The 14,942-nt window shown below is 34.3% G+C and overlaps 1 protein-coding gene across 1 annotated transcript in view; it reads right to left on the bottom strand.

The window, feature by feature from the left end:
- LOC106462632 (dihydrolipoyllysine-residue succinyltransferase component of 2-oxoglutarate dehydrogenase complex, mitochondrial-like) overlaps positions 1-14,942 on the bottom strand; it is an 86,446-nt gene that overhangs the window by 57,270 nt on the left and 14,234 nt on the right. The window contains exons 2-3 of the mRNA XM_022389950.1: positions 9,315-9,345; positions 3,073-3,118 (exon numbers count right to left, since the gene is read on the bottom strand). Of these exons, the coding sequence (XP_022245658.1) occupies positions 3,073-3,118; positions 9,315-9,345 (77 nt within the window). The remainder of the gene's footprint in view (positions 1-3,072; positions 3,119-9,314; positions 9,346-14,942) is intronic.

The following is a 14,942-nucleotide window of genomic DNA, read 5'->3' as shown; positions in this document are numbered from 1 at the left end:
TGTTCCAGTTGCTGACTATAGATCTCTGCATTGACAGTTCACTGTGGATTGAGGAGTTTGAAATTAATTACTCCTTTGATGTCTCACCAAATGCAAAGCATCACTTTCTGTAGATGGAGTCCAGGTTTTGGGGTCGTAAGTGGTTTTTGTCTAGGACTGAGCCATTTAATATTCACATAGAGAATCTATTTTACATCACTGGTGACAATTCTGTCCAAAAATGTTTCAAGAGGCGATGAGACACACATTCGGCATGTAATGCTGTTTGAATACAAGAAGGGAAACAATGCCTCTTTAGCCACAAAGAGTATTAAAGAAGTTTATGTAAATCTTTTGAATGTTCGTAAGTGTTAACGATGGACAGAAATTTCGTTCAGGTGACTTTAGCCAGAAGACGCTTGTTGAGTCTAACCTTAGACAACACTCTTGTGAAATGGCTCTGAAATTGCGTCTCTCGTGAAATAATACATAAACATCTAAGGAATATGGGAAACGTCATAAAGAAGATGTTTGAGTGCCTCATGAACTCTCCAGTGATCATCGTTTGTTTCCAACATATGAACATTGCTTCGTTTCTTCTAGTGCATAATTTGTGCCATCACTATAAGGGATTAGAGTATACTAAACTGTACACATTATATAGGCTACACTAACGTGATGTTTAGGTGGTTTGTTTAAGTATTATACGTGATGTACATTTTCTGGGGGGTGGTTAATGAAAGTGTTCCAAAACGTGACATTAATTTCTTGACAACCTAATACATGTTTTTTAAAAAGTATAAAGGGTATCAAATTAATGAGAATACAAGCATTTTCATATAAGTAACACAGCTCTTGGTGTTTTAGTTATGAATTGTAATGATGTTAAAAGTTTGTTTTGAAAATTTCAGAAAAAGTGACATAATTAAACTCACATTTAAAAAAAAGAGTTTAATAAGTGTAAATCAGTCATTGAATGAATTAAATGGCTGCAATGACTGACCTGCCCAAACCTAAAGGGTTGTTGTTACTTATTGGCTAACAAGAAGAAGAAAACAAAGAGAATTACACAATATTTCAATGAATTTTGAACATTTTAAAATTGCTAACACTCTATTGCAATATAAGGTGTGAGCATAAGACATAAAACTGAAGCAGTACTAGTATTTGCTTCTTCAAACTATCTGAACAGAATGACATGTCAAGACAGTACGGGTAGGTGCTAAACAGTAACTTACCTTAATGTAGTGAGTTACAGTTTGGAATAAAGAGCTAGTAAACACACGTTCCTCACAAAATTCTACACGAATTTCAAACAAGTATTAACCTCTACAATGCTATAGACCTTTACTAGTTGATTTTGTTCTAATGCTGTGTGACTCAAAATTCTGAATGTTCTTTGCACATTGTAGAGCATGCAACACATATCATTCTCCACTATCCCACATGACTTACTGTGTTTGTGTCAGGGATCTTACATAACCTCTGTTTTACAACCATAATTCAACTATCTTTGGAGTTACAGTCATGATGAAAACCAGTTATGGGGAGGTGAGTAGGATCAATTTTAAATTTAAAAATATAAATTCAAATCAGGTAGTCTTACCTCTGAAATATTACAGGCCAAAACATACAAAACAAAAATTAAGAGTGAAAATGATACAGAAATAGTTATAAATCTACAAGTAACAGGCCAAGAAAATAATAATCCAAACCACAATAAAGATTTAGTTAAGTAGAATCCAGAATCAGAAAGATTCAAAGAATTGTATTGAAGAGAGAATAACTGGAGCAGAACATTCTTGTATAAAGACTGGACCTAAGGATGCTCAGAAATAAGGCATTCTTCTCAATAAGGCACCCCCCATTATTGACGACCTTCAGTTTGTACAAAAAATAAAAAGGGTTAGTAAAGGTGGTAGTATTTTATTATACCTATGGAGCTAACAATTGGAACACAGGTGAAGGCATGAAAAGGTAGAAGGAATATTATGTCATGTTCCTGTAGTGGAGGATTCTTGTGGCAGGAGTGGCAGCCCAATTAAATATTATGAGTGAACATATTATAGGGGCTGTAACCCCTCTTTATTGATTGATATCCAAGAAGGTCAGTGGGTAACAAATCAGCCAAAGTAGTGGGTGCTCAGGGAGAACTAAATAAAAATCTAAGCTGTCCAAGAATGGAGCTCAAAAACTTGAGCACAATGCAATGGGAACATCAAAAAATAAAACAGAAAAACAAAAATTATCCAAACCAATTGCTAAAAGTTCCAAAGAAGAAGCAAGACATCTTAAGAGACTAGTCCCACTGAAGATATCATTTAGATACTTATAAAAGAACTAAGTAGAATGCTCAAAAGATATTCTGGAAGAATGGAGGATGAGAGAGGAAGAAGCCTTTTTTAGCATCTAAAGTAGGAAGAGAGGTCACCTCTGTAGCCTGCAACAGAGAAAGCAGACAAAACACAGTAATGATGTATATACATAAAAAATTAGGTGATTTGTTGGAGAAATATAAGACACAATTTTGAAAACAACAACACTTTAAGACAGACTAATGATAAGTGAAGCATGCTCCTCAATTCGTAAAGAATATTCACAAATTTTGAGTTACATGTATGTTGACAGAATGAGAGTAAACTTTTTTCTTCTTATTATCACTCAGTACTGAAACATTCAGGTTATTATGTTTAGTTACTACTTCAAGGACTACCGTTACTTCCAGTCTTTTTCCTTTTTGTCTTCACTCTTAAGAAATTTTACTGTTAAAACTAATCAAATTTTAAAGCAAATTTTCATTAAGTATTTTAGAGCAATTTGACAAAGGATAAGTGCTTTAATCTGAAATAAGTTATACCATATGTGTCTGTACCATTAGTGGCAATGTCCATAAGCTGTTTGTTATGAGCAACGTAGATTAACTAACACAGTGCCATTTTGATCTATATTTTTATTAATATTTTATTTAGGTAATTTATATCTCTTTATAGTTAATAGTATAATGAAAACTCATAATTTTGCAAATGTATGGAGAAGTTTTAAATTATGATTCTCAATTCTAATGTTGTGTGTTTTATGTCCTGTGATACTTACCAAAAATATTGTAAGGAAGGATAAGTGCAATTCGAAACTGTTCTTCCTATAAGACAAAAAAAATCATATCATCAATTAATTTTCATTCATGAAAGTATTTGTTTTCATAATTACATGATCAACTTATGAAGTACATGCACTTTTAACAATAAAATTATTTATTGATAACATTAAGGTTTATTTTCTAAACCTGTCTTACTTTTTTGATTAACCCTATAACCACGGGAATCCTTTACTGCACATGATACAAGGTTTTTGTGTTTTACATTAAAATATTTTATTAAACTACTTTTTGTTTATGTTATACCAATTAGTATAGCATAAAATTGTAGCTAATAATCCATATTCTAATAGTATATAAGTTTTAAGTTCTTAATTCTATAAGGCAATTTTTAAACAAATTTTGGAATTTCCCCTATTGTGACACGCGTGACACATTTTCTCTAGGCATCTTCTTTTCTCTATTTTATCCACCCGATAGAAAAAAAAACAGTGCCGAAGTATGCCCGAAGGGGAATGCGTGAAACTAATAAACTACCTTGTGGTGAACAAACTGAAAATAGGATCGCGACTGATGAGATACTGGGTTATGCAAATAAACATTCACGATATCTGTTTTGGTTATCAAAAAAACCTGGAGAAAAGCCAACCTGAGAGTGAGAAAGAACTCCACGGTGAAACGGGGCAAATTTAGAAATTGATTGAGGCAGGACAAATCAATTACAGGCCACCAGTCTCCGGTTCTCTTGGGAACAACAAACAGCCTGGAGAAAGATGATGAACAGGTTCGATGGCCTGTTGAGACAAAAGGTCTTGTTCTGCCTCTAACAGATGTTGGCTGGTGGTAGGATCCCAAAGAATGGAGGAAATGGATACCTGAGATGGGATTATAGGCAAATCCCTCTGATAAAATCCAAAGAACCCACAGATCTGTGGTGAAATATTGCCCAAGGAGAACAAATTCACATAATTGAGCTCCCAACAAATCGGAACCCCCTGGGTAGTAACGGTACTGTTGGTGATGTGCCTATCAATGTTAAATAACACAACCAGATGAGAAACCCCTGGAAGAAAGAACATGTAAAGGCTGAGATGAACTGGGATGGGAAACAAGAATAGGGGCTTATCTTGGCTCTGACTGAGACAAATGTGCTACCAAAGAGGAAAGGGTAGAGTGTTGATGCACAGACTCCACATGTGATTCCAAAGTCTCCGGTACATGACTGAAAACATATTGCCGAAGAAAAGAGGCCATACATAAATCCCTAAGATAAGGGGGCAGCAAATGAACCTGGAACAAGGCCGCATCTCGAGCCAGAAGATTCCAAGAACAGTGAAATCATGTGTGTAAAGTGAGAGCTGAAGACGACAATCTAGCCAACATGGAGGTCATAAGGGAGAGGTTTTCCCTTGAAAAACCCTCAGGATCTCTGTAGATTGCCTCAGAAAGGAGATGGATAGTAGATAAATACTGTAAATGGGAAGTAAGGGTAAGATGAAGGCATGAAAACTGGGCATGGGTTAAATGCACAGGAAAATCAGGGACTCAGGTAAAATCGACTCCAACTGTCCAGAAATGAACAGTCAGCCTGATGGAAAGCTAATGCAAACTGATCCATAGCCTGTGGCATCCTCAACCAATTCTAAAACAAATTGCCCAGCATGAACCCTAATATTTGGGGAGGATGGGAAAACTAAATAAGGAGAGGAATAACTATTGTGTAACAAAGGACAGGGATCATAGGAAATCAAAGAAATGGATAAAACATCATATACCCATGAAATCATGTTTAAAAAATGCAGTATTAGGCCTAGCTGATTCCACAGGTGGGGCATAGAAAGACACTACAAAACCCGGTGGTGGAAAAAAGCTATCAAAACCTTCATTGGCCTGAACAGGTTCGGCTCGCTCAGGAGAAAGTGGGGCAAGTTCAGGAGAGGTAGGTTAACCCATATAACAATCAATTTCACAGTGGATAATCGCAGATAAATCCAACAATAAGTCTCCCCCACCTGCAGCCTGTGAAATAGTGCTGGTAGGAGGTATGATACTCGAAGTGGTAACATGAACCTCAGAATACATTGTAGAAATATATATATATCAAATAAAAGTGTCTGATGTTAAAAACTGTAAGTGTGAGAAGAAAAAAAATAAAGGATGTGAAATGAAGTTAAAGTAAAATACTCCTTCATGTAAAGAAAAAACTATTGAAGAAATCCCATTAAACAATTAAAGTCAAAATGTGAATCACTAGAAGAGCACCAAAAAAAATAAAAAATATGTCTGAACACGAGTACTGCTAAACGAAGCGATAGTTTGGTAAATTCAATAGAGGGAGTCACATGCGAAATGAGAGTATTTAACACTCTTATTGGTGGAGGGTTGTCACCTGATGATTTGCATGACAGACGCATTGGAATCAGTCACTTCCAATTGAGGGGGAAATAAAAAGTTTGTGGCATGTGTAAAAAAGTGTTTTGCACATAGGAGGCAGCACTGAACGAGAATAACTATTTATGTGAGAGGAGGTAATGTACTGTATCGGAATATATCTTTTTTGAAACACAAGTTTTGCTCAGTAATTCATACTGTGGTTGTTCTTTCTTCATCAGGTGAAAATCCCCATATCAGTAAAAACTGAATACAGTTATAGTATAACTTTTTAGCATGATTATCATTAATCTCGTACAGTTTCTTTCTTTTTTTTTTGGTAATACTACTAAATAGTTTGTTGTTTAAAAAACATCCTGGAATTTAGGCCACACTTTCACCTTACATATTGGATCTATCGACAACCTAAAGGAATGGGGTGGCAAATGGACCAGCATAACTAAACCACCTAAAAGATGGATGTTTAAGACTGACATAAAAATGGACCTCCAAGATGGAAGAGACAGAGACTAAAGGATTGTAAAGAGGCAAAAGAGTGTAAACCATGACTGAATTAGCCAAAGAAGGGCAATGAGAAGAGCTTGACAATGGGTGCTGAGAATTAAAGACAACTCCCTTGGAAGAAGTCAAAGAGTAGGACAGGCATGCAGAAAGAGGGTGGTCCAATCCAAACTCAGAGGGAATACTGCAGGACAATAAATCTGGGACGAGTGACCAAAAAAGTGGAAGCTTGTTATACAGAGGAGTCACAAATAATGGATTGATGAGGACTCTCAAAGTGGGAACAAACTTACAGAAACATTATGAAATGTAAGGACTGCCCTGTTGGAAAGATTTAGTCTGGGCAAAAAGGCTGATGTGCCATTAAATGCAAAGCAGAACATGGAAGGCCAACAACTGGATATTGGTGTGATGAACCCAAAAAGAGTAGCTTGAGAACAAGAAAGCAGAGGTCACAAAAGAGAGTACCTCTCTGTTAGCTGATGTAAGAAATGACAGTGTTTGTTGGAATAGATCAAAATGGGATGCCCAGACTGCTGTAACAAAATATGGTGGCAGGTCCACAGAAATGCAAAAGGGATGAATTTGAACATGAAAGAACATCATATAGGTATGTGGAATAATCTGTCATGTGTATAAGGTTCCACACTGAGAGACAAAACCTAGAATAAATGTTATTACATATTTGGATGGAAGTTTTGTTTCAAGTCTTGTCAAAAACTTTTTGGCAGAGCTGCAACATATTAGCTAGCTGTTGAGTGGAAAGGCAAGTAGTATTTCTGAATTTATACATTTGTATAAACTCTATATAAGAGTATAAGCATATTACCCCCACGTGTATAAAACTATGGAGCAATGTTGTATAACAACAATGCAGTGAGGTATTAGCTATCTGTTCTGTAGAGACGTGAGTATTAATAGTGAAGGTATTCAAAACTGCACCTCATTCAGTTAGAAAGACATCCATAAAAAGTGAAAGTCTGAGTGGGGTGGAAGAGGACAGATGCTTAGAGTCACATGGAAACTTTTGACCCAGAAGTTACAGAAACAGGAGGCCATGAGTCTTGGGTTTGAGATGTAAAATGTTGGATAGGATAAGTTACATGATGTATAATGATGGTAACACTACACACTGCTAGAGTAACTCCAGTTGTCATTCAAGGAAAGTAGGACAACTCCTATGGAGGAGTGTCTTGACTTCTGGAGATGTCAGAAATGTGAATATAAGAAGTCATATTCAATAAGATCCACAAAACCAAACTGATGGAAATGAATAATACTACTATCATTTCTACATTTTTTCAATAGGTCTGATATGTCCATGGTAATTGGCCTTGGTAGATTTTGTATTAACAAAACTGAGATTAATTATCAGCTTCTGATGAACCCCAAACACTGGGTTAATGAGAGTGAGAAATATTTCTGTAAAAAAAAAAATCACAGACTCTAGAACAAGACCCAAGTTATTGTAGTTTGATTAAGAGAAGAAATAAAAGTAATAAAAGAAAAGCTAATTCATATCAGAAGCTCTAACCACAATAAATTTAAGAATCTGTATCTTTTATTCTGGAAATCAAGAAAATGAAGGTAAGAAAGATAAGGTTTCAAATGTTAACTAAAAGTTGAAAACAGCAAGTGCAAAAATTCTGCAATTTTGAATGAAAAACGAACACAACTGAGCACTGCAGTGCTGAGGAAAATAAATGAGGTTTTTGTATACACAAAGTGTTCACGGGGAGTACTGTACATGGAGGATGTGTCGCTCTCCTTTTGTTGAAGAAGAATAGTCTAATGCTGACTGCATCATAGATTGGTGCAATACACATTATCACATTTGATGGAGGTTTAATTCAGAGTCTTGCTAAATACTTTTTGATAGTGCCATGAGGTATTAGCTATCTGCTCTGTGAAAAGGTGAGTAGCATTTCTTCACTTACATGAGCTGTATTACCCCTATGTTTTCTATGGAGCACTGTTGTATAGCAAGTGAGAGGGGAAATTCTGCTACCTAACAAAGACAATAGTTCACAGTATGAAAACAGCGCATGTTAAATTATGGATACCTGCGTCTTTCTTAAATATACTTTTAAGTAAACATGTAGTCATATGATAAAAAAATGATATAGTTTAGTTGGATTAAACATCAAAGAGCTTGCAATTTGCAAACTGTTCATGTTGTTGAATACAGAACACAAGTTTTATAATGTCTGTTACTGGCTGATTGAAATACCAAATGATTATGTTGACCAGACTTTCAACAAAATTATATAGTTTCCAAGTTACAAATGGTACACTTAGGAACAGTTTTAGATCATACGAAAAAAAGGAGAGTGCCCATCTGACACTGTCACCTGGGAATATTAGCCATTCTGATTATATATGATTTTCAAATTCATTGAAAGATAATAACTAATCTATTTAATATATTTTCAAATGTGCTTTAATGATCTTTACCTGTACCAATGAAATCTGATTACATGGATTGATTAGCTATTATTGATCAGCATTTAGCTTGTGAACTCCATTATTACTATATCAAGTTGGTAAATTAAATACATTTTCCTTTGTGAGTTGAAAATGTAAATTACATTTTAACTTCATGGGTATTATTACGGTTTTAATTTCCTTCTTTTTCTAATTTTGAAGGATTTAAAAAATTTAAAATTGTTAAGTTTCATTTATTGGAAATCCCACACTTCTCTTACAAGGGATGCCAACCTGTAACTTGCACAAGTGTGCTAATGCACATAAAACCAACCTTGGATAAACTTTAACCTTGATATATTTAGATTATTAAAAAATATTTTTACAGAATTTATTAAACTTTTAAACAACATTTGCTTTAGATTATCTGTTTTAATCATATTTGAAGATGGGCAATAATATACTACTATATCTTAGTCATCAAAACTGATTTATAACTTTTATTGTGTAATAAGTTGACATAGCTATGTTGACAATTAGCAATTAATCATCAGTACAAAGTTTGTGTGTGTAATAATCAAAAATAACACAAACTTCCATAAAACTACTACAAACAATAAACATTACGAGCAAGTTTATTCAAATACAAAAAATAAATCGCTAAGTAATATTTTTAATTTCATAAAGCTTAGTTAGTAGAGTAAGATACAAGTGTATGTACTTGTACATACAAAGCTTCTCTTTTACAGCAGTCTTTACAAAGTTGAGAATACGAATAGTGATATTACCAACAAATGTGGATATCAGTACTAAATTTCTAAACTCTAGTTTAATACACATTAACACATCTGGTTTTGCTTATTTTAGTGTTAAAACAATTTGACACAGCATTTATAGAGAAAGTGAAAAACAAATATAAACTTACCTCTAGAAAGACTTGCAGCTAGACTTCTTTCCTGAGTAAAATAAACAACTAATGTTATATCGTACAACTAAAATAACTTATTAAAAGTACAGAAAAGAAATATTCACCACACGCAGAGTAGAGACAGAAATATTTAGCTACCAGATCATCCCTGACCCACAATTTTATTTTCTGTGAGAAAGACATTTTGGCTAGCCAAACTAGATAAATATCATAGAACTTTGGATTGATATAAAAAAACATTTCAATTATTTAAATTGTAAGTAAAAATTCTGTAGCAGTTTGCTGATTGTTTAGTCTAGATTTCATTTGAAAGCTCAGAAGTGTCTCCTTCACTCACAGCATAATCTTGTTTCAGGCTTTACTGATTACTTTGAACATACTGGGGGTTGGGACTACATCACATTCACTTAATGCATGTCGTAAAATGCTTGAACTTAGGATTAGAGTGTTCCTTTAAACAATTTCCCAGTCTTCTATCAGTCAATCCGACATAAGTGCCCCCCCACGCACTGGGCAGCAGAATTCACAAGGAACGTGGCTGTTGAAAAAAATAGATAAGATCATTAAACCTGAAAAAAATCTCAATTTTCAATAATAGTCTGGACATAAATTGAAGGCAAATTTGTGGATTGACTGTTGATTATGGTGTCAAATTTCTTCTTCAAGATTCATGAGTGCGAGTCTGTGTATGGTAGAGACATCATTACCTGTAGCTCTGGACATCATAGTTCAGTGACCTGGGTAGATGTAATTACTGAATGGTTTTATTGCTAGTAAAATCAATAAAGTACTTCGGGAAGGAGTTATATTTTAAAACAGATTTTAGAGTTAGAATGTGCATGTGGTATGGGTTTCCCATGTTTCACTCGACAAAGGGATTTGATTCTGGAGACACAGAGATTGTCCCAGATCCCCATCAGACTTCCATCTTGTAAGGTCTTTTACTGGAGACAGTGCAGCCAAAAGTACAGTCAAATGTTGTTTCTAGTGAAAGGTAACTAAGAAAGTATTCCACACCTATTCCATCTAAATCAGAACTGAATCATTTGATGAGAAATTTGAGCCAATTAGTGCAAGTACTGTGGGTGAAGATGTTATAGGACTGAACATCACAAAGCAACAGAAACAGTTTATATAGGTAATAAAAGACAGTCTGAACTGGCCTTAAACATTAAATTCACTCATGAATGCCAAAAAAATGCTCTACTCTACCCTTTCTTGACACACATGTTCAACAAACAATGACATTTGATGTTGGTTGTTATCAGAAACTCACTTATACTGGACTATACATCCACTTTAACTTTTGTACCATTTCATTTGAAAAAAAAACTTGTGAAATGTCTTATGTCACATGCACACCAAATCACTAGTTCTGTGAACTTTTACAGCAGGAGTTGCTCAGACTAAAATCCATTTTGAAACTTAACTCCTTCCCAAACAATTTTATAAGTTGTACCATCAGTAAAACCATTCAACAACTACCTCTATCCACATCACTCAACTATGGCATCCTAAAGCTACAAGTAATGTTCTTTCTACAGTATACAGGCTCACACTCATGAATCTTGAAGAAGAAATTAAATGCAATAACCAACAGACTCTATTCCCAAACTCACCTTCAATACATATTAAGACCTCTACCGAGGATTCAAAATTTTTCAAGTTTAAAGATTGAATGTAATTCTCTCAACAGTCATGTATTATTTATGAATTCTGTTGTCCAAAGAGTGTGGGTCGCTTATGTTGGCTCAACTGTCAGAAGACTGGGAGATCATTTAAAAGAACAATTTAATCCTATTCAAGGACAGCTCAAGCATTGTCCAACAAGCACTAAATGAAAGTAATGTAGTCCCATCCTCAATACATTTATAGTAAATAGTAAAGCTGAAACAAGACCAAGCTATGGGTGAAAAGTTCTTTTTATTCTTCAAAAGAATCCAAGATTAAACATTTAGCAATGCACTAACAAACTTTTGCGCATAATTTAGGAAACTGAATTTTATTTAAACTTTCATATACTGTGGAAAATTTAGTAAATCTCTAATTTTTCATCTAAAATCTCAATCTCTAATAACTAAGAATCCATTTTTTGGGTTTAATCTTTTTACTAAGATAATAAAATTAGTTTTGTTATGAATTTTATATTAACTGTTGATGACAAGCTCAGGAATTAACTTTCCTTGTTCTCAGGTTCTATTTATATTTATCTATTTAGTATCAAGATACTTCAATCATTATATTACTGGAAAAGATTTTCTTACTGAAACAGAGCTTGGTTATATTACGCTTTTTACACATCTACAAAAATATACATGTATTTACGTGTGTATGTGTACATGTACTTTCTTCATAAATCTCAACAAAGTAAAAATATATCTTTCATGCTGCTCTCTATAAATGTAAAGTTCTGATAGCTTGCATTGTCTATAAAGTAACATTTTTTGGTTCTGAAACTTACTCAGTCTTTTGTAAAACTTGAAGTCTCTGCAAACCCACATGGAGGTCAGACATTGATAAAGAACAATTACTACACACTTTTTTTTACCTTCACTTAGAAGTTCTTATTAATAATGACTTGCACTTCTTTTCTCAACTTTTGACACAGTATATGTAAGAATGGGCAGTCAGCAAAGGACATGAATAAAATTATGACTGATAACATCAAGTATTTTGATATTGTTTAAAATATTTACAAGATATACTGTAGTGAAAAAAAAGTATACTTTGAACTTGTTCTGCATCTCATACACAGAGAAGTGGCCAAAAGTAACTATATATTTATGCACTCAATATATCTCTTGTTTCAGATTTAAATAAATGGCTCCAAGGTTGATAAAGGAATAAAACATAAATACATCAAGTGTGACACCAAGCAATTGGAACACTTGTACTAATGTGATTGTTGGTACAGTTTTCTTACTCTTCTATATATTTATATATTTCTGGTTCAACTCTATAGTATATGTATGAAAAGGAATGCAGAAGCACTCCAAATACAAACGTACACAAGGCACAGCAAGGTATGATAAAAAAGGCATACAAAAGAACACTAAAATATTACCAACTGTGATGAGGAAATAACACACAAGTTCAACAAAATGTTATCAAATATGATGATTAACAGACGGGTAATCTCCATGCCAACAACTCTGATACTTAATCTTTTTCAAACAAACATGTAAGGTAAATTAGTGCCAATCAGAGCTGGGGGATTTGATCAATTAATCAGCATAATTGATTACCCATGAGCAGCAATTGATGTCTAGTAAACTAATCCATTAATCAAAACTAGCAGAGACCCGCAAAACATTTCTGGCCAAATTAGTATCTTTATCGTAACAGTACTTCTTTAAATATAACATTTCGAGCACAATACATACAAATTGTAATCGTAGAAAATGAAATGTGTAAATCCACTTGTATATACTGTACTTTATAAAACTTTAACCTATGTTAGGCCTAAGTTCAATAAAGAGATAAATTAATACTGTAACCTGTGTATGTTGTTTTTTACTTTAGTTTAGTTAGGACTAAACTTTATTGTACTTAATACTATCAATAAATAAACTTATAATGTTATTCTACGACGTAACGTCAAACCTTTTTAAAAACTTTGGTAAGTTTTTAAATTCTGTTGTACAAAATGGTTAGTAAAGTATATTTACATTCCCCTTTTGTTGTTACTTCTTGTTTCATACAGCAATTGTAACAACTTGATCACTGAGCTTTGCAGCTCCCTGCCGCAGGCAGACTGTTTGTCGTCGAGTGAATAATGCGCATGCGCGATTTTTTTATGGGGGAAACATTCTAACTACGTATGCTTATGCAGCAGGTTCTCGGTCAAAAAGCGTAACGGTCGTACATACAAGCAAGCAGAATAATAGTATAGATATTTATATTTCAAGCCGGTAATCTGGATAATAAAATAATTTGTTGTGATTTTCGCCACAGAAATAAATATGATATAGAATTACTGCTATTAGGTTTTTCGCTTTTCATATTTCAAAACAAAAACAGTCATATCTATAAGGCAGTCTAAACGTAATGTAAACGTTAAAAGAAAAAACTATAAAGAATTATCTTCACTTTTTAACCCTAACCGTTGTCTGTGGTTTTTTCTTCAACCGTTCACTTCGATGTACACACCTCACTGGAAATATACATCTCCAAAATGCGAAAATTCACAAGTTATCCGTTTTACGGAATAATTTTCTTTTTAGAAATATTTGAGGATCCATTTACTACAAAAGAAAGATAAATTTACAGAGAAAGATGAAATTGGATAACTCAAAAGAACTTCCTCCGATGGTAAATCATCAAATAGAGGGTAAGATCTCTCCACTGTGATGTAGGTATCAGTTGCTGTAAATCATTAATGCTATGGCTATGTGGAACCGTGCAAACACGCATAAATCACGTAATGTATAAAAAGATAAATGTGAAATATTAATAACAAGAACTATCCCCATGCCAAAGTTTTTAAAATAATTATATCAGTTTGTTTGTAATTAAGTACAAAGCTACACAATGGGCTATCTGGGGGTCTGCCCACAACGGGTATCGAAACCCGGATTATAATTATAGCGTTGTAAGTCCGAAGACATGCCGCTGTGCAACTGGGGGGGTATATCAGTTTGTTTAGAGAACCAACTATAAATACTAATAAATATTTTTGCACGTAAAAAAAAAATTGGTTTGAATTTCGCGCAAAGCTACACGAGGGCTATCTGCGCTAGCCGTCCCTAATTTAGCAGTGTAAGACTAGAGGTAAGGCAGCTAGTCATCACCACCCACCGCCAACTCTTGGGATACTCTTTCACCATATAATAGTGGGATTGACCGTCACATTACAATGCCCCAATGGCTGAAAGGGCGAGCATGTTTAGTGAGACGGGGCTTCGAACAAGTGCCTCTCAGATTGCTAGTCTAGCGCCCTAACCACTTGGCCATGCCGGGCCATCTAAGAAACGAACTATATTGATTCGCTTCTACTTATAAATGTACTCAGTGAATATTTTTGTGTGTATGTATATGGAAGATGGATCGGGTATATGTCCATATGTATATTTACATATGTGTTTGTAGGGGGGTGGGGGACATCCAACCAACAATTATAATTTTCGTTAAACTACCGGAATTATTTGTCAGTATTCTGTAGTGTAAGAGATTGTATCACCTCTGAATTTTTCAGAATAAAAAAAATGTAAAACATATTAAAAATTGCGCTTATATATTTACCTTCAGCATTGAGAAGAACGACATTAAAAGAAATATTTCTGGAAGATGTTAAGAAGGGAAATGGAAATTTATAAACGTCTGAGATCGCTTTAAAAGTTAGTTTTTACCAATATACAAAATCATCAAGCAATTAGACTATTTCAAGAACTAAAACATGTTAAATTATATTGAAGGTCATCAAACGTATAAAAAATCTAAAATTTCAAAATGTATCACTGATTAATGTAATCGCACAAATCTGTACGTTTAACGATGATAACGTCGAGAATGGCCAGATTTTCGGGCCCGGCATGGCCAGGTGGTTAGGGCACTCGACTCACAATCTGAGGGTCGCGGGTTCGAATCCCCGTCACACCAAACATACTCGCCCTTTCAGCCGTGGGG

The sequence above is a fragment of the Limulus polyphemus genome, unplaced genomic scaffold (assembly GCF_000517525.1).
Source record: "Limulus polyphemus unplaced genomic scaffold, Limulus_polyphemus-2.1.2 Scaffold1214, whole genome shotgun sequence".
NCBI classification, from domain to species: Eukaryota; Metazoa; Arthropoda; class Merostomata; order Xiphosura; family Limulidae; genus Limulus; species Limulus polyphemus.
The sequence above is the reverse complement of the archived record's forward strand: the minus strand, read 5'-3'. Positions and strand labels throughout refer to the sequence as shown.